Source organism: Trypanosoma rangeli (genome assembly GCF_003719475.1).
Source record: "Trypanosoma rangeli strain AM80 chromosome Unknown Tra_15.4_contig_00015, whole genome shotgun sequence".
Lineage (NCBI taxonomy): Eukaryota > Euglenozoa > Kinetoplastea > Trypanosomatida > Trypanosomatidae > Trypanosoma > Trypanosoma rangeli.
The window spans coordinates 1-25,081 of NW_021705759.1; the positions used below are offsets into that span (position 1 = coordinate 1).

At 50.8% G+C, this 25,081-nt stretch overlaps 12 protein-coding genes across 12 annotated transcripts, besides 25 other annotated features; 1 reads left to right on the top strand and 11 right to left on the bottom strand.

Moving 5' to 3' along the window:
- On the bottom strand, positions 1-801 carry TraAM80_00789 (saccharopine dehydrogenase; the record flags this gene model as incomplete). Its single annotated transcript, XM_029377857.1, has 1 exon — positions 1-801. A coding segment is annotated over one exon (801 nt), but the record flags the coding sequence as incomplete, so codon positions are not given.
- A 224-nt stretch (positions 802-1,025) lies between these two features.
- Positions 1,026-1,068: a sequence feature (A-rich).
- Positions 1,069-1,133: 65 nt separating this feature from the next.
- Positions 1,134-1,178: a sequence feature (A-rich).
- Positions 1,179-1,383: 205 nt separating this feature from the next.
- On the top strand, positions 1,384-1,695 carry TraAM80_00790 (uncharacterized protein; the record flags this gene model as incomplete). The annotated part of the gene is made up of 1 exon (XM_029377858.1): positions 1,384-1,695. The coding sequence occupies one exon, from the start codon at positions 1,384-1,386 to the stop codon at positions 1,693-1,695; it is 312 nt and encodes a 103-aa protein (XP_029242261.1).
- Positions 1,696-2,097: 402 nt separating this feature from the next.
- Positions 2,098-2,130: a microsatellite.
- A 330-nt stretch (positions 2,131-2,460) lies between these two features.
- TraAM80_00791 (uncharacterized protein) lies at positions 2,461-5,016 on the bottom strand (the record flags this gene model as incomplete). The annotated part of the gene is made up of 1 exon (XM_029377859.1): positions 2,461-5,016. The coding sequence occupies one exon, from the start codon at positions 5,014-5,016 to the stop codon at positions 2,461-2,463; it is 2,556 nt and encodes an 851-aa protein (XP_029242262.1).
- Positions 5,017-5,379: 363 nt separating this feature from the next.
- Positions 5,380-5,411: a microsatellite.
- Positions 5,412-5,603: 192 nt separating this feature from the next.
- On the bottom strand, positions 5,604-7,280 carry TraAM80_00792 (putative katanin, putative,serine peptidase, Clan SJ, family S16; the record flags this gene model as incomplete). Its single annotated transcript, XM_029377860.1, has 1 exon — positions 5,604-7,280. One exon carries the CDS (start codon positions 7,278-7,280, stop codon positions 5,604-5,606), a length of 1,677 nt encoding a protein of 558 aa, XP_029242263.1.
- An 824-nt stretch (positions 7,281-8,104) lies between these two features.
- Positions 8,105-8,130: a microsatellite.
- A 62-nt stretch (positions 8,131-8,192) lies between these two features.
- Positions 8,193-8,223: a microsatellite.
- Positions 8,224-8,913: 690 nt separating this feature from the next.
- Positions 8,914-8,977: a sequence feature (A-rich).
- A 205-nt stretch (positions 8,978-9,182) lies between these two features.
- Positions 9,183-9,206: a microsatellite.
- Positions 9,207-9,509: 303 nt separating this feature from the next.
- Positions 9,510-9,556: a sequence feature (A-rich).
- Positions 9,557-9,711: 155 nt separating this feature from the next.
- Positions 9,712-9,740: a sequence feature (A-rich).
- A 405-nt stretch (positions 9,741-10,145) lies between these two features.
- Positions 10,146-10,218: a microsatellite.
- A 153-nt stretch (positions 10,219-10,371) lies between these two features.
- Positions 10,372-10,414: a microsatellite.
- Positions 10,415-10,660: 246 nt separating this feature from the next.
- Positions 10,661-10,700: a microsatellite.
- A 3-nt stretch (positions 10,701-10,703) lies between these two features.
- Positions 10,704-10,729: a microsatellite.
- A 195-nt stretch (positions 10,730-10,924) lies between these two features.
- Positions 10,925-12,100, bottom strand: TraAM80_00793 (uncharacterized protein; the record flags this gene model as incomplete). The annotated part of the gene is made up of 1 exon (XM_029377861.1): positions 10,925-12,100. The coding sequence occupies one exon, from the start codon at positions 12,098-12,100 to the stop codon at positions 10,925-10,927; it is 1,176 nt and encodes a 391-aa protein (XP_029242264.1).
- A 243-nt stretch (positions 12,101-12,343) lies between these two features.
- Positions 12,344-12,374: a microsatellite.
- A 139-nt stretch (positions 12,375-12,513) lies between these two features.
- Positions 12,514-12,536: a microsatellite.
- A 58-nt stretch (positions 12,537-12,594) lies between these two features.
- Positions 12,595-12,626: a sequence feature (A-rich).
- A 123-nt stretch (positions 12,627-12,749) lies between these two features.
- TraAM80_00794 (uncharacterized protein) lies at positions 12,750-13,976 on the bottom strand (the record flags this gene model as incomplete). The annotated part of the gene is made up of 1 exon (XM_029377862.1): positions 12,750-13,976. One exon carries the CDS (start codon positions 13,974-13,976, stop codon positions 12,750-12,752), a length of 1,227 nt encoding a protein of 408 aa, XP_029242265.1.
- Positions 13,977-14,018: 42 nt separating this feature from the next.
- Positions 14,019-14,050: a microsatellite.
- A 384-nt stretch (positions 14,051-14,434) lies between these two features.
- TraAM80_00795 (uncharacterized protein) lies at positions 14,435-15,787 on the bottom strand (the record flags this gene model as incomplete). Its single annotated transcript, XM_029377863.1, has 1 exon — positions 14,435-15,787. The coding sequence occupies one exon, from the start codon at positions 15,785-15,787 to the stop codon at positions 14,435-14,437; it is 1,353 nt and encodes a 450-aa protein (XP_029242266.1).
- Positions 15,788-16,182: 395 nt separating this feature from the next.
- On the bottom strand, positions 16,183-18,168 carry TraAM80_00796 (acyltransferase; the record flags this gene model as incomplete). Its single annotated transcript, XM_029377864.1, has 1 exon — positions 16,183-18,168. One exon carries the CDS (start codon positions 18,166-18,168, stop codon positions 16,183-16,185), a length of 1,986 nt encoding a protein of 661 aa, XP_029242267.1.
- Positions 18,169-18,235: 67 nt separating this feature from the next.
- Positions 18,236-18,286: a sequence feature (A-rich).
- A 94-nt stretch (positions 18,287-18,380) lies between these two features.
- Positions 18,381-18,400: a microsatellite.
- A 43-nt stretch (positions 18,401-18,443) lies between these two features.
- Positions 18,444-18,466: a microsatellite.
- A 58-nt stretch (positions 18,467-18,524) lies between these two features.
- On the bottom strand, positions 18,525-21,197 carry TraAM80_00797 (putative mitochondrial exoribonuclease DSS-1; the record flags this gene model as incomplete). Its single annotated transcript, XM_029377865.1, has 1 exon — positions 18,525-21,197. The coding sequence occupies one exon, from the start codon at positions 21,195-21,197 to the stop codon at positions 18,525-18,527; it is 2,673 nt and encodes an 890-aa protein (XP_029242268.1).
- Positions 21,198-21,294: 97 nt separating this feature from the next.
- Positions 21,295-21,318: a microsatellite.
- A 346-nt stretch (positions 21,319-21,664) lies between these two features.
- Positions 21,665-22,441, bottom strand: TraAM80_00798 (uncharacterized protein; the record flags this gene model as incomplete). Its single annotated transcript, XM_029377866.1, has 1 exon — positions 21,665-22,441. The coding sequence occupies one exon, from the start codon at positions 22,439-22,441 to the stop codon at positions 21,665-21,667; it is 777 nt and encodes a 258-aa protein (XP_029242269.1).
- Positions 22,442-22,508: 67 nt separating this feature from the next.
- Positions 22,509-22,531: a microsatellite.
- Positions 22,532-23,015: 484 nt separating this feature from the next.
- TraAM80_00799 (putative Trichohyalin) lies at positions 23,016-23,456 on the bottom strand (the record flags this gene model as incomplete). Its single annotated transcript, XM_029377867.1, has 1 exon — positions 23,016-23,456. The coding sequence occupies one exon, from the start codon at positions 23,454-23,456 to the stop codon at positions 23,016-23,018; it is 441 nt and encodes a 146-aa protein (XP_029242270.1).
- An 18-nt stretch (positions 23,457-23,474) lies between these two features.
- Positions 23,475-23,527: a sequence feature (A-rich).
- Positions 23,507-23,528: a microsatellite.
- Positions 23,529-23,784: 256 nt separating this feature from the next.
- TraAM80_00800 (geranylgeranyltransferase type I beta subunit) lies at positions 23,785-24,987 on the bottom strand (the record flags this gene model as incomplete). Its single annotated transcript, XM_029377868.1, has 1 exon — positions 23,785-24,987. The coding sequence occupies one exon, from the start codon at positions 24,985-24,987 to the stop codon at positions 23,785-23,787; it is 1,203 nt and encodes a 400-aa protein (XP_029242271.1).
- Positions 24,988-25,081: the final 94 nt, after the last annotated feature.

Sequence of the window (25,081 nt, forward strand, 5' to 3'; positions counted from 1 at the left end):
CGTGATAGTTGCAGCGGCAACAACTCCAAGTGTTCCCTCCTGTGCCTCCACGTAGGTGCCTCCGTAGCCAAGCAAGGCATTCGTGCGACGCACCACGCGCTCATTGGTGGCAGCCATCACAAACGGCCCCGTCAGCCTCTTCTCCGAAACATCGTACCACAAACCTCTCCGCGTGGGCGCTGTAACGGGGCGTGGAGCATCCGTCGGGAGCAAGCTGTATGGATCGCTGTCTTCCGGGCAGCACGCCTCACGAAGCGCAAAGACAGAGCGTGCCGTGCCGCCCGACATCCCGGCACCCGACAGCTGGTAAAACGCCCTTACTTCGCTCACCTGTGCACCAAGGCCTTGATGCACAACGTAGTTGCCCAGGTCCCCAGGGACGCTGTCAAATGCGCAACAGGACACCAGAGCAACACCCTGTTTCTTCGCTTCCTCGTTAAATCGTTCAATGACCTGACGGACAAAATTATACTCACCTGTTGAGTCCACGTAGTGCGTACGGCATCGCACGCAGGCCTCAACAACAGGCATCCCAACCTGTGTAAAGGGACCTGCACAGGAAATGAGCACGCTGGTACCAGCACAGACTTTGTCAAGGGAACTGGGGTTGGTAATATCTGCAGAAAGCACAGCGATGTCCACGCCAAGTTCCTTCTTTAGTTCATCCAGCTTCTCCTTATTACGGCCTGCAATTGCCCAAGATCCCACATTTGCTGAACCAAGACGTGCAAGGTACTCACATACCAGTTTGCCCGTGTAGCCTGTGGCTCCAAAAACCACCAATGAGAATTCTCTTGACATTTGTTCTTTAGATAATTATGTAGTAGGCTTGTCAGAGCAGATTTATTCTTGTTTGCAAAAGTATCACCTTGTTTCAGGCCGATGTGAAGCAAAGTAGCCACAACCCATGAAGAAATAAAGACCAAAAATGAAAGTAATTCAAATGCTAAGCATCCAACTCCCCGGGGGCACGGCCTGTCAAAGCCCAATGGTAAGACGCAAGAAAAACAACGTGAACAGCCCTCAAACAAACCAAAAAAAAAAAACATCAATAACAAAGAAAAGAAACACACTTATACTAATGGCAACCTCTCGTACTCCAGCGCATTCCTCGTAAGCTCCTTTTGACCCCCACAAGAGACATAAATAAAAACAATAAAAAAAAGAAAAAAGAAAACGGCGGTGCCAAAATGAAATGTGTACTCAACAGAAGGCTGTTGAGCAAAGAAAGCAGGTGCTTTTTCAGGTGGACAACACTCCCCAGCCTTCCCCATTGCGTCAGGACGGTTAACGATGATAAAAAAAATAAAACCGCCTAAAGTGGTAAAATCAGCGCCCCCTCCGTCCCTCCCCCTAGTATGAGCGGTTGAGAGAAAAAAAAAGATGTTTTCCCCACGTAGCATTACCAAATTGATGCCCACTTTTTCTAAGTCACGGACCTCCACCTCCGCTGTAAGCCTTTGCGAGCAGCAAACAGCAGATCAATCTGGTGTTCCAGCTGCACCTCCTTTTCCTTTGGAGCATCCAACAAAACAGAAGCGTTTCAAATTTGCCAGCTGTCTGCTTCCTGACGCTCTCGCCCGCTGCACAGCTGCTCACAACCGGCCTGTGACACCGCCACCTTCCTCCGCTGCGGGTGACGTGACACTTCTGCAGGCGGGCGTTGGCCTTGCCATGCCTCGACAAAGTTGGTAGAAGCATCTGTTTAGCTCCTGCTCCTCTCGTAATGGTGAGCTGTGCAAGAGCCACTCTGGTGCAGCTGCGCCACCGCAATTTCTTCCTCCATGCCGCGTCAGTGCTGCGCCCTACTCACCGCCCCCAAACTGATGGGGGTAAACTGGGTCCACACGGCACACACACTGACATGCCCATCACTCCATAAACAACCGGAACAAGCCAAAAAAAAAAAAAAGGTGCAACTGTGAGAGGGTCCACGAAAGGGCGCCCACCAGAGGGAGGTCCTCCCAGTGTGGTGAGGAACGGGCATGCAAACCGGAAAAACGCACGCACGTGCAAACAAAAAAAAAAAACGGGGGAAAAAATAATAATAAAGAGGAGACACAAGTGACGTGGATCTAAAGAAACTCCTCCCCCCTCCAAAACAACAACAAGAAAACAACAACAACGACATCTATTTCAATTATCATAAACATTCACAAATAAAAAAAATGTGCACCACGTGTGATCACCAATGTTGGGTTGGGTGTAGGACAAAGCCAAACCACCATGCAACGCCCTTCCCCCCACCCCATCCCAAGATGTTGCCCACACTCTAAGCATTTCCTTTTTTTTTCCGGATGGAAGTTCTTTTTCTATTTCTCTCACACTCTGCACGCGCCTCCTCCCCCTCAGTCTACCGCTTCTGGTATTGATTGTGAATACTCTCCCGCATGCGCAAGACGCTGTTCTGCACCTTGCGCAGTTCCTCTTTTTTGGCTTGCAGCCTCGCGCGTTCCCGCTCTAACTGCCCCTCATCCCTCTGTCGTGTGTTGCGGTGCATCGCCACGCGTGTTTCGTGTTCAAGAGCGTCACGGTCCAGTTTTTTTTTAACTCTTCCCATCGTTCCTTTGTGTTGGAGAGAAGTTGCCTTTGGTGGATCACCTTCTTACTGGCCTCCTTGAGCGCCACCTCCGCCTGATGCAGCGCAGCCGTGAGCGACGACTCCCGCCTGCTGACGGCGTCGATGGCACCGGCCAAAAATCCAACGGCTGCGGGTGTGAGTGAGGCAACATCGTCTTTATCCCCGCTAAGCTCAGCAAAAATGAGCTCTCGCTGCGCATTCCAGGACTCCTGCGTCAAAGGGGCCGCAGCTGGATCGTGGAGCTCTTGCGATAAAGGCTCCACGTGGCAAAAGACAAGTAATTCATCCTCGCGATACACGCGTGCGTCCTCTACCAGAGCCACTTCGCGGTCACGCAGCTCCGCAAGCACACGTTCCTTCTTACACCGCTCCGCCTCCTCCCAGGATTGTCGAGAGGCGAAGTAGAGCAGCTCTGTAGCCTCTGAGTAAAGACGCAAAAACACAATACGCTGACTTTCTTCAATAGCTACAAGCTCACAAATTCGTGCCTTGAGCAGCTCCTGTGCCTCTTTTGTAAAGAAAGTTTCCTGAAGATGCATCTGTGTGGCAATGCTCTCACGGTGGCGGACCTCCTGCTGTACAACGTATGTACGGTACTCTGCTTCCGCATTACACATCTCAAGCATCTGCCGGTGATTCGATTCGTGAGTGGCTCTTTCCCTGTCATCCTGAACAAGACGCCACATGAGAAGCCTCGCACTGGTTTCCTGCTCCAAAATATCATGCAGCACCTGCAGTGCCTTCTGCTGAAATGCCCTCTGTTTCTCAATTCGTTCATGCATGAGCGCTTGACAGGCATCCTGCCCAGTGTCAAAGCGCCAGCTGAGTTCTTCTCGTGCAGCGTGCTCCGTTTCTACTGTGTGAATGCGGTGCGTCGTCTCCTCTGCCATGAGTGACTGTCGCACACATTCCTTATTCTCAATCCATCGACGCACGGCGTCTTCTTGCCCAGCCTTGTGTGACACCAGTGCAAAACGCTGCTCATGCTCCTGCAAACGTATTTCCCCCTTCTGACCGAGTGCTGTATCCACCAATTCCCGCAGCATTCGCGTCTTGTGTTGAAGACACGCAGCAATTCCTACTTCTTCCTCTTGCATTGATGTTAAGGCTGCTTGCCGCGCCACTTCTTCTTCTTCCACCACTAACCGCAGGTGATGAAAAGCCACATGCTCCAGTTCCTTGCGCTGCCTCCCCTTTTCAAACATCCACTGGTAGCACAGATCCTTCTCGCGGTGCTCCTGTGCGTTGAGTGAAGCAAAGGCAGCTGCCTCCTCTTCAACGATGCTCTTTAATTGGTGAATGGCCGCGTGAAGCGCCGCCCCGCGTTGCTCATACTTCAACTGCTCCGTTTCAAGAGCTTCCTTTGCACCGTGCGTAAAAACCAACCCCAGCGCATTGCAAGCAGCTGCCTCGTCCTGCATAATGGCGTTGCGAGCGCCCGCCTCTTGTTGAACAAAGGCGCTGCGCTGCTCCTCACATACTCGTCCCCTCTCCATCACTGTATGGAGCTCTTCTCGTGCAAGCCCGTACACACGCATTCTGCTTTCTTCCTCCTCTGCGCTCAGCTTGGCCCTCTGCCGCTCACACAACTCGCACATCTGAACTCTCCCCTGCATCATCCACGCAACTCGGCGCTGGTCCATCACAATGGCGCTCCGAAGAACCTCCGTCCCTCCCTGCCACTCCGTCACAAGCTGCTCACGCCGCTCCCGAAATACCTCGTAAAGAGAACGACGCTCCCTCGCATCGGCGTCCATGCGATTTAGAAGCTCAAAATTGTGGCTGATGAGCGCCGCACGTGCCGCAGCCTCGTGGTTCACGAGTGCGTCGCGAAACGCCGCCTCTCGAGTTTTCAAACTGAGACAGTCAAACATTGCGCCATGCCACGTCATTAGTACTTGCACCTCCCTTTGCGCTGCGGCATACAACCGCCACCGTTCCTCGCGCTCATGGCTGGAAGTGGCGAACAAAACAATGTGCCGATCCCCAGCGGCCATCCCCTCCAACCACGCCTTGCGCTCCGCCGCCAGCAACGCTTCACGACTGGCCGTCTCTTGCAAGAGCAGTAAGAGAATGCGGCGATGCGTGAAGGCCACTTGCCTAATCAATTCCACCTCATCCCCCCAGCGATCCACGAGACGACGACGGTACTTTGACTCCTCCCGCGAAATCTCGTCTAATGCTCTAAGCTGCTTGCAGCGAACGTACGGTGTGTGCTGGAGGATGCTGTCGAGTTTCCGCCGCTTGAGTTGGGGGTCGATCTTGGTCTTGTTGCAATCACACATGGACCCAAGTCTCCCGCATGCAAGGCAGCGGCTGTTGGAGGCGATTTGCCATCCACTCAGAGCCCCGCAGGCTGGCTCACTCCTCTGCCTTCGTTTGCGGTTTTCTTTCCCATCATCCCCCGGCCGCCCTGCGCCGCGGAGGTCCGACATGCAGTGTTCCTGTTACTTCTCCTATTTTTTTTTGGCAACAACAGTAGTAAGCGCAAACGGAACCAACAAACAAGCAAAAAGTTTCTCTTCTCGGGCGTGTGCCTGCACAATTGTGCTTTTTTGAACATCGACGGCGTCGTCGCGCGGAATCCCGCGTAACAACGGAGCGGACACAACAGGCAGCGAGGTACTGAAAAGCAATAGCACCGGCGTAAATCTCACACTACGGAGGAACAGCATGGCCAATGCCCAGGCATATACACATCTTCGCGGAAACAAAAAACAACAACAAAAACATAACGAAATAATGCAAAACCAAAAGGGCAAAAAACTCCGTGCCGCCACGCAGCTGTACTTCTTTTGAAAAAAAAAAAAAAGTAAAAAACAAAAACAAACGACAAGCGTATGTGACATCCCTCTATATTGCTACCTGAACCAACTGTTCCGCCTTATTAACTTTTTTTTTGTTTTGTTTTTCCTTCTCATCCTTATATGTGTTGTTAATGCTTGTTCGCTCGATTCCATCGTCAGACGTACGCGGCGTGCCCAGGAACTCTGTGTGTGGTTCCGCCTCCATGCACAACACTCTATGGATTTGTCTCAAACTCCTTCTTCCATGACTCAAACTTCTTGATTTGCTCAGCGTTGATACTGCTGGGAACATTCTTCACTGCACCCAAGAAATCCTTCATTGTGATGGGTTGCTCCGCCACAAGTTTGCTTATCTCCGCCGCTCGTCGCTTGAGCTCGGACTTGTCCATCTCTTCCATCAGACGTCGCATTGTCATCATGGCCGCATCACGCACCAAATTGGTGATGTCGGCACAGCTATAGTGACGCCCCTCCAGCATCTTGGACAGGTGCACAAAGTCGACGTCGGGGGACAGACTAAGGGACTTGGTGTTAATCCGGAACAACTCCATGCGGTCGTCAAGGTCAGGAAGAGGGATGTAGATACGCTTCTCTAGGCGCCGACGCATTGCCTCATCAATGGTCCATGGATGATTGGTGGCGCCCAACACCATGACTATTTTCCTGGGGTCAACGCCGACGCCGTCCATCTGCGCCAGCAATGTTCCCTTCGCACGACGTGAGGCCTCATGTTCGCTGCTGTCGCCACGCTGACCACATAGCGAGTCTATTTCGTCAATAAAAATTGTACTTGGAGAATAGTGCCGTGCCATCTCAAAGAGAACTCGGATAAGTTTTTCACTGTCACCACGCCACTTGCTGGTCAGCGTGGCAGGAGAAATATTAAAAAATGTTGTAGTACACTCAGATGCAACGGCTTTGGCAAGCATTGTTTTCCCGGTTCCTGGCGGACCGTACAACAAAACCCCTTTCCATGGACGGCGAATGCCCTGAAAGTACTCTGGCATAAGTACGGGATACACAACGGCCTCCTCAAGCAACCCCTTCGCCTCCTCTAAGCCAGCTATATCGTCCCATGACACACTTATGGGTCCAACATGCATGTCTGACTCAATCAGCGAGACCAGTTCCTCTTCCCCCGTGCGTGGAGAAAAGCGTGGAACGGAGGCCCGCAAACTCTGACGTTTTTGCCCGCCCTCATTCTCTCTCACCACACGTCGCGTAACCACCTTGGCCTTGACTGGTTGGCGAGGAGGAGGAGGGGATGGGTTGGACGTGCTACTTGCTGAGTAAAATTGGCTTTTGTTCTTTGGTGGACTATAGCGGAGGGGTGCCCGTTGCACCCCACCTGCTCTTTGCTTTCTAATAGGTCCTTCAGCCGGGCCAAAGCGATCCTTGTCGCCATACAGCGCTTCATTCCTCGCCCCAGGGGCATTCGCTAGATCTTGCGGGACTGGCGAAGACAAGGAGGAGAGTGATGACGCCTTCTCGCGCACTGCGGTAGGACGAGCAGGTCGTGTGGTTGCCGCACTCACAGGGGCCACGCCACGTATCGGAATTGATCGCGGAGACGATATCTGCGCTGGCGTGTGAGTGTCATCCTCCTCTCTTTGCACGCGGTCAAGCCGCGCCGCATCGGCCGGGTTCACGAGAGCCTTCAGTTCCACTTGCAAGGAGCGCACCAGCGAACACTCCTCCGCAATCTTTTCCTGCAGCAACGCCCAGCTGGCCCGATCCTTGGCATTGCCGGTGCACTGTACACACGTCTCAAGATCCTTCTCAAGCCCCGCGTAAAAGGCCACGGCGACATCGTAGTTTGACTCCATTGCGTACTGCCGCGCCAAACGCACAGATTTTTCGATGCCATCTAGTGCCGCAAGTCTCGCACTCATTCCCCGCGTGCCAGAGCCGTTACGATGAAACAATAACGCAAATAAAAAAAATACAACTGTATACGTCTGGTTGAGGACTCGTCCCCTATTCCTACATACAAAAAGACAGAGAGTGAGAGAACACATCGATGAAAGACCACGGTGGTGGTTCAGTATGCACCTGACGCTTCCCGCAACTTCGGAAAAAAATATATATCTCATAAATACACCAGCAACCAACTGGATTCATAAGGCGTTTGCTACGATAAACAAGGGCCCGTTGGAAACTCATGAAGCGGTAGTCTTCATGGCTCTGCAACCACCGGGCCCCCTTTGCGAGGGGGGGGGGGGGGCATTCTCAATAACAGCCTGAGGCGAGACGAAGGAAACAAAAAGAAAAAAAAAAAGAGGCAAAAACACACTATCTGCAGTCCAACGCAATGCCGTTGGAACGGAAAAAACATATAAGGAAATAATTATCAAGCAAAGAAAGAGAACAGTCAAAAATATCCCACCCTCATCTACCAAACTCCACCTGGTCGCACCTTCCTCCTAACACACGCTTGACAGCAATAACGACAAAAACAATCAGCAGTCACGAAAAAAACCGATGCCGATGTGTAAAGCAGTGAATTATAACACCTAAACAGCCGTAGCAGCGGCGTTCTTCATGCTTCCTACATGACTTCTACAGTGGCGTGATTGTAACTCGTCTTGACAGCCGCAGAAAACACGGAGGTGGTACAAACACTTATACCCCTGCGGCCAGTGTGGGCCCTGTTGCTTGCTGCCGTAAATGACAGGCACTGCCCTCTCTCTCTACCTCATTTTTCTCCTTTTATCCAATATATATATATATATATATATATATCAACTGCAGAAGTAGACAAACATCAGTAACGACACGGGGAGCTGATGTGCGCCCCAACACAGGTGGCGGTGGGCGTGGCGTGGAGTGGCGTGGAGGAGCACCGATGCATGTCAGAGACCTCCACACGACGGTGGGAAGCTGAGTCAGACACACACACACGGAGCGAGGGAAAAAAATAATAATAACTGCAGACAAACACACGTACCCAACAAGGTAAAAAAAAAAACACACACACAAACGTGCAGCACCTTCGTCAAGGGATGAGATGAATTCTGCACTGATAGGAGACACAAAAAAAAGAAGCCAGCGCCACCATCTACACGGCAAGGGAGATGGGAAGAAATGACAGAAAAAAAATATAAATAAATGCACCACAGAAACATTCAGTCCAATGCAATAATAATAATAACAAACACTCCAATCTTTCTACATCTCTTTCTTTATTTGCTTCTTGTGTGGGCTTGTGGGTTTACACCCAAGTTCCCTCCACCCCGCTCACCTCGGTTTATTTGAAATGCATAGCGTGGCAGAAGCCAATTCCCCGATGAAGGCCCACACTTTTCGCTCGCAGACGTGTCGGCCGCCCCACTCCTCCACACCACATCCATACCGAAATGCACACAGTTACTTGACCCTCATCCCTCACTTCCCACAAACCCGAGTTGTTCCTCGACCTCTTCCCGGCATAAAGTGCGTTGCCTGGCAAGACCCAAGATGGCGACGAAGCAAAAGGCAAAAGTAGATGCATGTACGATGGGCACACACACACACAACTTCGGCGAGAAACACGAAAATAAATAAATAAAGACATAAACATCAAACAAAAAAAAAGACACCACAAACAAACGGGCATCCATGACCCTAGAAGGGAGAGCGAGGTGAAGACACGGTACGTATGTACGCAGGCGTGTGGACAAAAAAAAAAAAAGGGATCCTGCATATAGAGAGAGCACAAAGAAAAAAAAAACGAAGCAAGTACACACAACACACACAAGAAAAAAAAATCATCAGAAGCCAAATACCTCGTTTTGTATACACAACAGTATCAGGCGACACCACAATCACACACACACACAAAAAGAAAAAAAGGAGAGACGCGTAAAGAGATATTTATGTATATATACATACATACAATTTAAAAGTGCAGCGCGGCAGGCATAAGTAGACCAAAAGCATCTTTGACCGTCCCTTCCAGCCGTTTCTCTTCGTTTTTCTTTTGATCCCTTCACCTCTAAATGCTTTGCCATGATTAGGTCCCTAGTCGCTCTGCACAGTGCAAGAACACGCATTCCCGGCAGCATCACTTGGTAGGGAGCGAGACGTCTGCCGCAGATGGGGAGAACTGAGGGAAAACTAACAGGGCCAATGCCAATTAGTAGCAAACACAAGCACTCACCAAACAAAAAAACAAAAACAAAAAAAACAAGGACTGACAGAGTTTGCATTGCTCACAAGCCCACATGGACCTCAATGCCACATGTAACGCAGATGAAGCGATAGCCCGGGAGCATCACACAGGCTCGGCGTGCCCCATCCCGTTAGGAGTCAAACACGCGAAGGTCGCCGATGGGCAGCGGCAGTAAAAAATAAAATATAATAAAAAAAAAAAAGGTGAAGACAGTCCAACTAGCCAGCCAAAAAAGTGAAGGGACAACAACGAAAACAACTTATGTTGTTACCAAATATGATGATCATTAGTAGTGGTGGGGGTGGAGGAACACGGAAGATGAGGACGAACAAGAAAAAAAAAAAACAACCCTCAAGGCATGCACATAGATGATATGCAGGATACCCATCCGCATAACATATGCACGCACAGTGCTGTTGGATCTAAGCCAACCGCCGCCTAAGAAATCCACTTTGGTATGCACACAGAGTCGTCGTAAACAAAGAGACGACGCACAGCAATTGTCTCACACCACGATAGATGCACAAAACATGGAGGGAGATGGAATACGAATAAAACACGTCAGTTACTTGCGGCACGCGACGGTGCAGAATAACCGTAAAGAAGAACAAACCACACACACATCACAAAGCAACACACTCACACGAAGATAAAGTCACACACACACACACACACACACAGAGAAGAAAAAAAAAAAATAGATGTATACTCGCTCATAAATACGAAGAACAATAAATAAAAATATAAAATAAAAGCAAAAATGGTAAACAAACACACGAGAACAAAAACACCTATTGCAAAACAATAAACAAAATGCGCTTACATACACCCCCAAAAAAAAAAATAAAATAAATAAATAAATAAATAAAAAAATAATCATTCTTCCTCCAACATATTAGTGTGATGGGTCATGGGCCATGCACGGAGAGTGCCAGAGGAGAAAACCCCTTTCCCATAGCGGAAGAAGTTGTCATACGCCATATTGCAGACGAAGCCAATGCACCTCCTTTCTTTTTTCCCCCCTTCGTTTTTATTTTACCACCTTTATCTTTCCCTTGTTGTCCCACCCACCCGGACTCGGTTCCGATGCGACAGATAAAAATCCCTCAACGCAAAGATGCTCAACTACAACATCCAACCACACACAACAACAAAAACGACACGAGGGGGGGGGGGGGGGGGAAGGGAGGGCACCTGTGAAGTTATATTTTTTTTGTCGCTCGTTTTCCTTCTTTCCTTGCGACTTCTCGTTCGTCTTTAAGCATCATTTTCATTAGGCTCACTTGCTTTGCTGTTGACTCACGTTGGTGAATCAATTTCGCCAGCCCCGCCGCCAGTGCCTCTCCCTTCAACAGTGAAAAAAAAAAAAAAAATGTTTTAAGATGACTACGCTGTCGGGTGAAATAACTGGTTGTGAGTCTCCAGGCCGTGCGACACCACCCGGGAGCAGAGGGAGCATCTTGACAAACCAAATTCCTCGACCAGACGCCTCGCCGAACACATCACCTCGTAGTCAGAGATATTCCACTTCCAGGAGACTCCACTTTGGATCACACCGTCCGTTTTCTCTTTGGGTGTAACAGGGAAGTGGGCGTGCTGTTCCATATGCTCCTGCAGTTCGCCGTGCGTAAGAAAAATACGGGAGCAGGCTTCCTCTGGACACTGAAACACCAGCATAAGATCCTCAACCTGATCCGAGTCACAAGTTTGTTGTTGCAAACCCCGCTGCAGCAGTGACAAGAGTTCCGACTCACTTGTGTCCAAGAGAACCTCAAACTCCTCTTGTGAGAAGCGATGACCACCAGCGGCGTGTGATGTATTTTCGGAACGAGCACCAATCGTGTCCAACATGCATTGGCAAACACTATTCGTCTCGATGTGATTCTCCATGGCATCCCACGAGGAAAAAACCAAGATGCAGATAGGACACTGATAAAGGACAGCATAAGGTTTTATCTGAACAGGCCATGGTGGCAGCCTTGGCCAACGCACCAGATACGGGGCAGGAGAAAACCCGGGAACTTCAATCACATCATCTTCTTTGAGCACCAACCGCTCCATCCTGTGCGCTGCCAACTCGGTAAGAGACCCATGAATGTTACACGTGCGGCATACGGCGACGTTGGGGATCACTGTCACACCGTGGTCCATACGTAAGTGAAGTGCAAGCTGCAGGGGGCAGAGGAAGGTCACGCGACACACACAACGATACTGTGGGTGGGAAAGCACAGGAGGATGATCCAACCGGTAATCAATACGAATGTAAAATGTGCCAATAAAACCAAAGTGCCCAGTTGCGGCTTCATGCCGATACGGGTGTGTGGGCCCGTAGCAGCGCAGTTGCTCTCCGCACGTTACACACCTCGCGGAAAAGTGGGCGGAGGCGTTCAAGTGTGCAGTAAGTCTTGACCATGTATAGAAAACATTTAGACACTCCGGACAGCGCAAGGTTGGTTTCTCGATAGAATTTGCCTCGGTTTCTCCTCCCCCATTGCCACATCGATGTCCTTCCTGGGTCTGCTGCACAACGTCCCCACTCATTCGCAGTGTCGAACTCGTCATAAAGTGGGCGTTAAATTGGTGACCGTAGGTGCGTATTTGTAGACTTTATTGTGCTGCGCTGTGAAGTGACAAGAGTGCGGCACCGCTTCGGTGACAGGAGAGCCAACGCCACCAGTCGAACCGCTACAAACCGAGGAAAAGCCAAAGTGACAGCCGAGCAGCAAACGCAGACTCTCCAAGGAACGATATATCTTCCGCATCAACAAAAGCAGAAAAGCAGCGGTAGTTATAAGAAAGAGAAATACACATGCACACACACACACACACACACACATGCAACATCGCCAAACCCGCCTGCATCTAGCGTTTCCCAAACGGGCCTAACAAACTTGCACTCATGCGGTCCCTGCTGCACACGTAACGAGAGTGAACACAGTCTCCAAGTTCAATACACTCACAGACACACGCTCACTGAGAGAGAGAGAGAGAGAGAGAGCTCGCATGCACCACCTTCAAATGAGGTATCATTCTTCCCTTTATCAGTGATAAAGCAGCAAACAAAACCACACACTCACACAAACACCAAGAAGAAAATTATTATTTTCTCCATATCAATTTTTCATTTACAATGGTTTGTTGAACCACACCTCTTTCACATACTTGAAGGAAGCAGACCCTCTTCTGTTCCTTCCGCCACCTCAAACTCCTTCTACACTACGCCTATAGTCACTGGGAAAATCTCATTTTCGAGACGTTCTTGGTGTATATACTCCTGAAGAACGTACCAGCGCACGGCCTCCCACACAAGATTCTTCAATGCTCTTGACATGTTACATCTTGGAAAATCACTTCCAACCGCCTCGCGCACTGCAGGCATGCTCAAGGTAAGCAAAGGATTTTTTGTCAAGCTAAGATAATTGAGGACACTTTGATACACCTCTGGGAAGGTTGGCAGTATTTCAGTGGGGGCAGTGGCTGTGAAATCCACAACATACCGCTTATTGACGACGAGGTGAGTGGCGTTACTAATATTGCGCCTAGGCTTTCCATCTGGGTCAAGATTCCCTTTGGAAGAGTCAAACTCCACCACTAGAAGATTCTTTCCTGTGGAGGTTTCCTCCTTGTAGGCGTTTATGTTCTCCCTTTTCCCTGCGCGACGCGAAAGTACTGGCGAGTCTGTCTCCCTATAGATCTGCACCTTCAAACTAATACCGATTCCTGAGAGGATGTCTCCAGTGAAGCCCACTACCTGCCCATCCTTGCCGTCCACATTGAGCCGCAGCCTCAAGAGAGGCAAATTCAAGAAATCCAACGTGATGCATTCATCAAGCTCCACCATGCCAGTGTGCATTTCATGTGAATCCACCAATCGTGGCACTGAAACAGATGGACTATATTCCAACCTTCTCGCAACAATGCTGGCGGAGGAGGCGTCATCCGCCACACTGGCCAGACCTCGTGGCGACAGGAGCAACGGCCACGGCTCACCCCCGACGGAGTGTAATTTCATTTGCACACGAAAATCTGATGGGCCCAGCTGCGAATTCGCCTTAATAGAGGCAAATTCAAATTTCTGTCCCGGCGCATGCTCGCGGCTCATTTTTGGCCCCTCAGACAAGTCAATCACCAAGATTAGTAACTTTCCATCCACAACCCACTTGGTGTTCGGGCCCGCATCTGTCAATTCCTTTAGTGCCCTTGCCAGTTCCAGAAACTTCGCATCCGCCATCCCCGAAAAGTGGATGACTTTAAGCTCTAACGTCACTGGAAGATCCCCAATGTGTGCGCCGCTGACTCTCGCCACCCTGTGGTTGTTTCCATTAGGGGCCAAGTTGACGATCAGCCTCAGAGTCTTCGCGCCACGAAGAATATACTTAACATTGATCCCACCTGGAACGTCCGCCACCTCGTCTAGTTTTTCTGCTGTGCTGCGCATTGATCCTTTTCTTTTTTGTGTTGTTTATTATTGGTTGCTACACCTCCTCTTCCTCCTCTCTCCTTCGTCCCTCCGAGCGAGGTGAAAGCGATACGCAGAAGAGGCGATCGCTGTACGCTGGAAGAGAAGCGTCCTCAAAAGGAGGCACTAGAAAAGACAAAAAAGGTGTGAGAAGAGCATTACAACCTCGCCAGTGACAGGCGTCCAGTACGCTGAGCGCAAAAGTGCCAAGACGAAGGGGCGAGGGGCCGGCCCTCCAGCGACGCCCCCACTCGGTGAGGGGAGCAGCGAACACACAACGATCCCAACTGGATCATTGTTTCCCTTTCCCCATAAATTGAAAGCACATGGGCTTACTTTTTTTTTTTTCTCTCTCTCACACACACACACACTATTTAACTTCGTTACTTCTCGCAATCTCAAACCCCTCTTTTTTTTCCCCCTTTGCTCTTCCATATTTATTTAACATTGCGCCGGAGATACATGATAACGGCAGCCTTGACATGCTCCTTAATATCTTCCAGCTCCCCGTGCGCCGTTCCCAACGCTGAGGAAACCTCCGCCACAACCGTCTTCAGAGAAAGCGTCGCCACCTCCTCCCGCGAGCGCCCACCAAGCACTTCATCCACGGCAGTCTTGATTAGCATAAACTGGTCAGACGACACCAAGCTTTCCATGTGCTCTGCCACGGCCTCTTTCACCTGTTTTTGCAAGTCTCCCAGGTCATTTTCCTTCAACCCCAACACTGCCTCCACCTCCCCCTTAATTGTCTTGAAAGAAAGAGAGGATAGCTCCTCCTTGCTTCGCTGCCCAAGTACCTTCTGCACTGCATCCTTGATCTCCGCATGAGCCAACTGCGGGGCCGGCCTGTACGCATTAAAACTAATGAATATTCCATCACCAACATCACTCCAGCCAGCAGAGGTTGCCACTGTCATGGATTTACCCGAGGTGGAGCGACCAAAGCTCTGCGTGGGATCGAAGCGAAGATGGAGATCGATATTACCGCCACCGTCCTCCCCCTTCTTCACTACCCCGCGTCGCAGCAAAATGTTTTTCCACTTAGAAGATACGGCGACAAATCCCTCCTCCGTGTGCTCTGACGACCCCCCCTGGGTTCTTCGTTTTTTGTCAACCCACTTCACCATCATCGCGAGAGTCACCTCGCCGTTAAGCGTAAAGGGGGGCATGGCGATCACCACCCCCGCCTTTGGTTTCTCACTCTCACAGTGCACGGTGACCTGCGTCCTGCTTTCCACCTCAACGACAAAACCGTCGCCCACATTCACCGCATCTCCTACTGCAACAGTGGAACGCTCAACAACCGTTGAAAGCTTCTCAATGCAGAACTCCTTGCCAAGCGGCACATAACAGTTTAGCCCGCACATTATTCCTGTTTTCCCGACCGCCTTGTTTCCTCCAGAGGAAGCAAGCAACACAGACTTGCCCGTCGTGGCCACTTTGTCACCAACATTGTTGAAGTCGATCATTATACAGAGCGTCTGTCCTTCAATGCGCCACTCGCAGTAGTTTCCCATTGCGGTCATCTCGTGCAATTCTGAGGTTGCATCCTTCGTCAGCATGCGCTTCTCTGCGCTTTTACAGTACAAATTGAGACCCAAAAAAGCATTTGTGGCGCCAAGGGGCTTGTTGCCACTAGAACTGGCAATGATAAGACTCTTCCCAGAGGAGCTCACACCAAAATCTTGTGAGAGATCGCTGTAGATAAACAACTTAGAACCCTCCACAGCAACTGAGAGGTTCTTGCTCCCCGCCAGCAGTGTGGAGTTCGCAGACGGCGAGGGCGACATGACCACACGAGCAACCGTCCGCCACGCACCACCTCTTTCAATCTCTCCCACGCAACAACAGGCCCCTATCACTTTACCTTTTGGTGAGCAACGCAACACCACTGTCAAAGAGCAAAAACGGAAAAAGAAGGAATTTAGAGCCATAGAAAAAAAAAAAAAAACAACCGCAACTGACGCACGCCAACATTAAGAGAAAAAAAAAACAAAGAAGAAAAATAACATTACCCTGGAGTGGCATGAAAGGCACAGGTCCTTTCCTGCCTCGGTATGAACAAATTTGGTGGCGGAGATATAGGGGTAAAATACAGCTTATGGTGCGGATAAGACTTTTGTACATGCCCATATCCACACAAATCCCCTCTATAAGACAAAAGCAACACAAATAACATACAATACTAGTTTGGGTTTACATTGGGAACTAGCGACAGCAACTCGTGAGTCTTCTCCGTAATGCATGCCGCTAGTTGTGCCCCCATAGTGGAATCCTCATCGGTTTCAGCTACCCTCAGCGAGGCACACGTCAAAGTGGCACCTGAGGGTCCTTGCAAAGGTGACTCCCGTGAAATAGATCCCACTGCACCACAGGTGAGCGAAAACCGTGAAGGCAAGAGCAGACATGTTTCACAACCCAACACCTTCTTGCCTGAGCCCAGCATACCAACTGTAACATGAAGATCCACCGTGCCCAAAATGGCGTTATCCATGCAAGCTTCTGTTGTAGTGGCCTTTCCCTCCGCAAGGAGCAACTTCGCCAAGGAATAGATGGGGTAGGTTTCATGAAAACAGTCATCAATGATTTCAGCCAGGCTCTGTAAAGCCTTAAGAGCTAAATGCGTTTTGGTATGCCGCTCCACCAGTACAGATCCACAGCGCAGGGAACGAATAAAGGCCTCAATTTCGTACGAATACATCAACGCCGCCGAAAGACCTCCCCTCTGGTTCGGAAAAGCCACTAAAACTGTCGGAAATTCTGTACAGCATGTTAAAACCTGTTGCACCGCGAGAACAGCGGACATGCAAATATATACAAAAGAGATATCCGTCTCCTGTGGAATAGAAAGCGGAAACACAGGTGGGGAGAGTTTGACCACCGCGTAGGGTCGCATAGGTTTACGGTGCTTCCACTGCAGCCATAAATCCAAGTGCTCCACACCTGGTGGCAGGATGCCATCACTAGTAGGAGCTTGCCCTGTGCCGAAGGATTCACCCCCGCTCTTGCTTAATCCGTGAGACGCATTGTCCCAGGAAAGGACTTGCATGAGGAAGTCCATAAGATCATCACCGTGGATCAAAATGGAGTGTCCACGCATCGCCAGCACACCCGTCTCCTTCCTCTCCTCAAGTACAAGGGCACTTCGGTACCATCGAGCTGAAGCGACCTCATTGCCCAGACTTTGGAGAACCACTGTAAAAATCCCAGTGTCAATGTAAGTGAGAGAAGCCGCATTGGCAGGATCGGTGTTCTTCAGTCGTTCCAAGACCGCAGCGCATTCCGTGCGATCAATCTCTGTGAGGCTACCCAGAAGCTGGTAGAACGTGTTCAAGTCCTCTCGGGCGTCGAGTAACAGTTTGTGATCAAAAAGTGTCGTTTCGGTGCGGTTTGCGTGCTCCCGAACCGTCCGCAGACGTTCTGCAAGAGTCTCTACATCAACGATAAATCCATCCGTATCCAGCACATCCACGCGATAATAGTAGAGCCCACAGCAAACGGTAATATGCCGGCTGTTGTAGTTGACCGACACCAACCCCTCCACGGAACTTCTTTCGTTTCGCACAACGTGAAAGAGAAGTTGTTGCAGCTGACATTGACTACTGTTGGAGGCGGTAGCGAAAACCCGCAGGATACGTTGTATAGTCTCAGCCGTTCGAATACATCTCTGGCCTCCTTCGTCAGCTGGGAGAGTGGCGTTTGACCAATTTTGGGGCAGAGGACCTATGAAGCAAAATTCAGTAAATGGATACGCCACCGCACTGTCGCAGGTTTTCGCTACAGTGCCGAGCCACTTGAGCCGAAAAGCATTGGCACGTAATAACTCCTCAGCCTCCGTAGAATTCGCTCCAAGATGGAAGTCCGGACTCCGGCGAAGAAGTCTCTGGGAATCATTGACCATTGCCACGATGTCATTCAAGAGCGTTTCTGGAACCTTGGACGAGTTCTTCTGGCCACGGAGTTCACTTTCCTGCAGAGCACCATGTGGTCGCAAGCAATTGAGGTTAACGAGCCGACTATGCGCAGGACGAAAAGCAATTTCTTTGCAATGAAGACTTAGGTTTCGAACGGCAGGCAGCAGCGTGTCGGCATGGATCGCCTGTACAGCCCCATTCTCCTCTGTAGCCGAAACAGATAAATGCTGCTCCCTTGACTTCTTCCGTGTCGACATCAATGATTCGTATATCTGGCGTCGTCGTCGCTGTCGTGTGTGTGTGTGTATGCCAGTTTTCTGCGTGGCAAAGGCAACAGCAACGGGCATACAAAAAAAAAAAAAAAAGCAACAGCAACAACGAAGGGTAGTTATCCGGCAAAAAAAAAAAGGATGAACAAATTTGATATGTAAAGTCCGGTAGTAAGTGACAATAATAGCAACATGAGGAAAATAAATAATAATAATAATACTCAGAACTCAACTGGGCCGAGGTGACAAAATGTGTCCATGCATCTCTCTCTCTCTCCTCCCTCTCCATGTGTGCAAACGTTAAAGTAAGGGTCATGTATAGACAGCGAGACAGCTAATTAGCATCAACAACTAAGAAGTGTTTTAGGAATCGAGGCAGCATCCCATTTCCTTTCCCACGGGGGATCAACAATCATTTTAAGCTCTTCGTAGCCCTTCTGTTTTCTGATAGTCAGCACAGCGGTCATTGCCGTCATCGGCAGCACCTCCTCCACAACCTCATCACCTGTCACGGGATGCGGTCCCCAGTTAATGCTAAGGCTGCCTGCAGTTTGGGCCGCTTCTGCCTCAACCCGCTTCTTTTTTTTATCCTTCTTCTCTTCACTATTATCCGCGGCGTCGTCCACGGGTTTATCGCTTTTGAAGCGTTGCTCCTTGTCTTTTAAACTGATCTGCCCTTCCTGTGCCACCTCCTTCGCAAAGAGGGTGAAGGTGCTGTTCTTCGCCACGACTCGCACCACCACTGCCTGCACGCGTGGGGCGAAGGGAGCCCCTTCCGCGTTGCCGCTCGCATCCATGACTCGCTTGAGCGCCTTGAGGTAATAGCAGAAGAATATACCTAGCGAGGCATCGCTTACTTGACGGGCCATTAGTTTCTTTACATTGGCCTTGACCACAATGTTCTCCACCTCGCTGACGGGGTAAAAATAGTCTCGGGTAGAGAGTTGATTGGGGTTGACGCTACCAGGCTGCACGGGCCGGCAACGGCCGTTCTGCCCCACTCTGATTCCCTTCACGATGGACTCAATTTCCAAAGCACACAACAACTGACGGTGGACAATAATATCAGAGTAGCGACGGATGGGGGATGTAAAATGCGTGTACCACGGCATTGCAAGCGCATAGTGGCCCCTGTACGCCTCCGTCTCCTCACAGCCGTTCACAAAATATTTCGCCTGCTGTAACACATACTTCAGCGCAACACAAAAGTCGTCGTAGAACTCACTATTCTTCGCGTTGTCAAGCATCTCCTGCAGCGACTTGCTCGAGCCACCTTGCATCTCCAGACCCAAACGGCCTAATGTTGCCTTCAGAGTCGCGACGCGTTCACGATCAGGTGGCTCGTGTTGTCGCAGTAGCGCCTGGTCCGGCATGTACTCCACAATCTTCTCCGCAACACGCGCATTGGCCAGTAGCATAAACTCTTCCACAAGCCAATTGGCCTCGATCTGTCGTGAAATGTCAAATCCCTGAGGAAAGGTAGGATTCGCAATGTCCTCAAATTGGTATCGAATCTTCATATTTCCAATTGTCAGACGGCCGCGGCGCAAGCTGGACATACGCAACTTTGACGCAAGCTCAAATAGTGTTCGGATGGAGAGTTCAACACGTTCTCGAAGGCGCTGCACATCCGTCGCATCACCGAAGTCAAGTGTGTCAAACACAGTTGCGTCACCGTCGAGAATGCGCTGTGCGTCCTCGTAGGTCAAACGGCAGCGGTTACGTATAACACTCTGGCCGAACCACTCGGATGTCACCTTGCCGTGGTGATCAAGGTGAAATAGACACGAAAATGCAAATTTATCGCCACTAGGGTTCAAGCTGCAGAAGTCCTCACTGAGCTTGCGCGGCAGCATGGGGATCACCTTCTCCACCAGGTACACGCTAGTCGAACGCTCACACGCCTCTTCGTCCAACGGGGACGACGCGGGAACAAAGTAGGAGACATCCGCAATATGCACCCCCACACGATACCCACCAGGTGTGCGGTCAATACTCAGAGCATCATCCAAGTCCCGTGCGGTGGCCGGGTCGATACTGCAGACAAACTCCTCCTCGCGAAGATCACGCCGTCCCAAACGCAGCAAAGTTTGCTTGTCTGGCACAGAAAACGTTTCGGGCACGCAGGCGTACGCCTCCTCTGAAAAGTCATCCATAGAAATTTCACACGCGTTACACAACGCAAAACTATTGGCTTGTATCGAATCCACCTCGCCGAGCACTCTTACAATTTTGCCCGTAAGGAACTTCCAGGCTGTCCAAAAAAAGTCCCCGTCGCCGCGTGTCACAAGGCGCAGTAAAAAAAAAGTCTTTTGCAGCCTTGCGTGCAGCAACACTGGAATGTCTCGCCCAAAAACTGCAATGTTGGGCAACAGCGGATCGAAGCATTTGAATTGATAGTAACGATTACTCTTCACAGCCTCGTTGGGTTGCAAGGCATCGTCGCAGAGACGTGCCACCACATGCAATGGGCAACTGCGCTCGAGCACAGCCACCACCACCCCAAAGGGCTTCCTGCCGCCCCAGTCATGCAGAGCGGGCGCCGACATCCGTTTTGCCCATTGACACTCAGGGAAAGATTCATCGGGACGCGTGGCGTCTTGCACCCACCGCGTGATCGAGCGGCCATCCGGAAGGTTTTCAGGCATGACTTCTTTGGCACCGAGACTGTCATGACTGACGTCATCCAGCTGCCCGTCATCCTCCACGTCGTCGAGGGCTGGCCAGTTCTCTTCAGACAACAGTTGCACTGCCACAATGTCGCCATGGAGCGCCTGCTTCCTGTTCTCCACGCTTCTCAGCACCACGTCACTGGGAAACATGGGGCTCCCGACGAAGGCGAGGCCAGCCGTAAACCGACAAAATATCCGCAGACGCCCAATAACGACCTTGCCGCCGCGCACCTTTCCCTCCATCTCGATGTTGCTGCCAAGGCGGTACTGCATGACGGCACGCGTGGGCCCCGCCTGACCCGATGCATTTAACCGTTCACCTGCTTCTGGTTTTGGCACGCTCATCCGACTAGAAGAGCAAGACATCTAGAAAAGCAAATTGCCTTCTAATTTCTGAGCCACCCGCCAGATAAATAAAAGTAATAGTCAAGAACAACTAACGATAATATATATATATATATATATAACAAAACAAAAAACATCATCAGATACAAATCGTGGCGCATACACTGACGGTCCTCTCGTCCCTGCGGTGTTACTCACAAATGGGGCGGGCAGCCAATCATGCCTCTGCCCTTCAGCTTCCAGCGCGAAGTGAGAAACACAAAAGAAAAAGAGTAATAAAGGAAAATAAAGAGAGATGAAACGTGCAAAGCAAAAAAAAGCCTGACGGCAAACCCGCCCTTCTTTCCTGCGCCCACTTCCCATCTCATTCAATCGCCGTGACAGACGCCTGCTTCCCTCTCGCCAAAACAGATAAATACATCACAGTGGAAAGAGCAAACACACCTGCGACGTCGCCAACCCGCCACTCAACTATCCTCCTCGCCGTCAGACGAAGAGGAAGATGAATCCTGCAGAAAACTGCTGAGACTCTTACCTTTTGCATCACCAAACAACACAACTGCCTCCTGCTTCTTTTCCTCTTTCGCCTCAGCACCCCTGCAGATCTGCGGCGGTTTAGTCATGCTTTCGCCTCTAAGCCCTTTAGTTACCAACGAGAGTAGGTGCCGCCTCGTGTGGAACGGTTTACCATCAATAAATCCACCGACAAGATCTCTATCGTAGCTGCATACGTGCAACCTCCTCCGGTGTTGCAGAATTGCCTCCGCCACCCTTTCACTCTGCGTCATGCTGCTTCCACCGTACACCGCATGATGAATCGCAAATGCCGCCGCCGGGCGCATGGCAGAGCTCTCTGCAAAAAGAGCGGCACGCGGTGGTGGTTCAAAATCCGCTTCGTCGCCACGAGAAGCGTTGTGACGGCCGCCTAGGCACTTCTCAAAGACGTATGTTATCAGCCGATGTACAAGCGCCTCCGGCGCAGAGATGTCATGACCTGCACTTATTTCTTTATTGCCCTCACGAGCCCCGCTACCTCCACCGTTGTTTTCTGCTGGCTTGTCACCCACGTCCGTCTCAGTGTGCGTGTGCACCTCCGTCCTTGCCTTTTTACGTGTCGTTTTGGATGCCGCGCTGTCTCCACGCTTCTTGGCCCCCAGCAACCACCGCTCGCTAGCCTTCACACCTTCTGCTGAGGCGGTGGACGCTGCCAAGAGCATCTGATTCACATCGCCCGCATCGCCCATGAAACCTCTATTGCAACTCCCGCACGCTCTATGAAGCTATCTTTAACAGGGCAGAGCTTTGGGGCAAAATAATAATAATAATAATAATAAACCAAAATAAAACACCTCACTCATGTTCCCATGAAATAGAAGGCTACTTCTCACAGCAAGCAAAGCGTCGTCCTTTCCACCGTCTCATTCCTTCCTTGTTGCTGCTACAAGGCCGCATGAGTTGCCTCGACGTCGTCATAAACGACCTGCAACTCCCCCGCTAACACTTCCCTCTCCGTCGGAGCAGGGCGTTCCGCAACCTGCGCGTCGAGGGAAGTGGAGACATCACATATAATTTCGATGGAGGCATCCGCTGCTGCAACTCACTCGTGTCACGCACGGAGAAAACCGCAACGCGATGAGGAGAAAATCGTCATGCGTCACGCACCACCACAGCAAAAGCAAACAATTGAGCACGTGTCGTCTGCAACCACCACATATTCACCGCATAAAATGCTTGCCCTCGTTGAAGGCTCAGCCGCTGGAGCGAGGAGGAAAAGCGGGCGGCACGGCAGAAGGACGGGGCTGCCTGTCACCACAACTACTAGTTGGTTGTACTCGGCGGCGCTGGGAATGGACACACGCCCCCACAGCCTGTGGCCTGCATAAACGATCGCACTGTAACGCCAACCCCGCTCTGCCGAACATCACAATGGGCCAGAAAGATCACCAACGATGCCGCCACCAAAGCTACCCCACAGAGGCACGCACACACAACTTGGCGAGACACGCTGTTCGACAAGAGCTCCTCCAACACAACGTTATCGACACCAATGGTCACAATCTCCACGTTATACTCCACCGCATTTCCACCACCCCCATGGGTACGGCATCCACAGTTCTTCAAGGCGGATTCGACTTGAGTGACACAATAAGCAGTAGATTCAGCGGCACACACAACAGCAGACGCGAGCAGTCGCTTCACCCCAAAAAACGACTTCACTGAGCCTAGTTCAGACGCCCTGCATGAGAGGATAATGTTCATTCCGTCATCGTGAAACCTCAACAAAAAAGAAACATTAGACGTTAAAAGCTAAAACAAAAAAAAACAAAAAAAGGTGTGTGCGTGTGCGTGGAGGGGGAAGGCAACTGACGCAGCAAAATCCCCTATATGATACACCGATGAGAGTGGCAGTCATTCGAGACAAGACAGAGCCTTGCAGACGTGCAGATTATTCATCCCCCGCACTGCCTCCCTGAGGCCAAAACATGAGACGGCAAACTGTTTCTCAAACGTTTATCCAACGCTGCATACATACAGTTTACAAAAAAAAAAAATGTAGCTCATCCGCCCATTAAAAATACCGCTAACGCTACAATGCGCTTGTGGGAGGACACAAAAGTTCAGGCAATCCAGTGTTTCGCACAGTAAACCAGGAACAACCGTACACGGGATGTGGCGGTAGCAGCTTCGATAAACAACGAGAATCAACATGTAGAAGAAGACCCGATAACCCCAGACATGCGTGGACAATATCTGGACCCATACCAAGGGTCTTGCACATGCCACCGTGACGGGAATCAACGCAGGCATCAATGAACCTAAGGACAGGAAGAACATCCACGGGAAACACGGAGTTATCGTGAGCTTGGAGAATGCGAAGAGTGGAGCCGATCCAGTGTGCATAACAGGTGTCACAGTCCTTCTGGGGTCTCCCTTGATACCCAACAACTGGTACACGGACCCCCACACAGCCAACAACCTCATGATCGTCAGGCCCCCCCGAAAGGCGAGCGGTACAATAGCGTACCAGTAAGCGACGGCGTCTCCGCGTTAAAGACGAAATTGCGCCAGCCAACGTCAGCGATGCCACCGCGCAAAAAGTCATTCCTCCATGTGATTCCGCGCCAGGTACCGCTCCAAATCCACCCTCGTGTGGGTTCCAACAACGCCAAATGAAGGCGACGGCCCCCTGGAGGGTGTTCTGTAGTGATGGCACAGCAGCGAGTGGCGACGGTGAGCATAACAGCGCCATGGAAACAAGAGCGGAGTAGGTAAATCTAAGATCCACCTCTGCAATACCCGGAGCCGCCTGAAAAGCGCCTCGAAAGGACTCCCCAAAGAGAGAACGCTCGGACCCAACTTGGCATGACGTCACAAAAGACATAACGTTCTCTCTGCAAAGCCACTTCTTGGTGGCCTCGGGAAGGAGGCCGACGAGGTTTAACATGTGAAGCGCACAGTGCGTCATGGCCAATGTGGCACCTGTGGCGTACTGGTCTACAGGCACCGGATGAAATCCTCCAGTTTCAGTGTTGTAGCAAAGACGCATCTCCTCAAACACGTTGCGCCTCTCCGTGTTCGAGAACTCATGGTCGTTCGTCAAATTCTCCCCAAGCAGATCGCGTCCCACAAGGGAAAAATAGAGCAACAACAGCCGTTGAGAAAACTGCTGCTGCTGAAGCTTGGTCGGCGTGCAGCGCTGAGCATTGCTGAAGTACTGCAAGTGTACTGAGCAACCTCGAAGTATTTGCAGGATCTCATCCTCCTCCTCTAAAGTCGCCGCATGCTGCATCCGATGATCGTTACTAACTTGTTCCGCTCCGATACACGCCGCAAATGGGCAGCAGCAAGAACACACAGAAAAAAAAAAAAAACGGGTAAGTGCA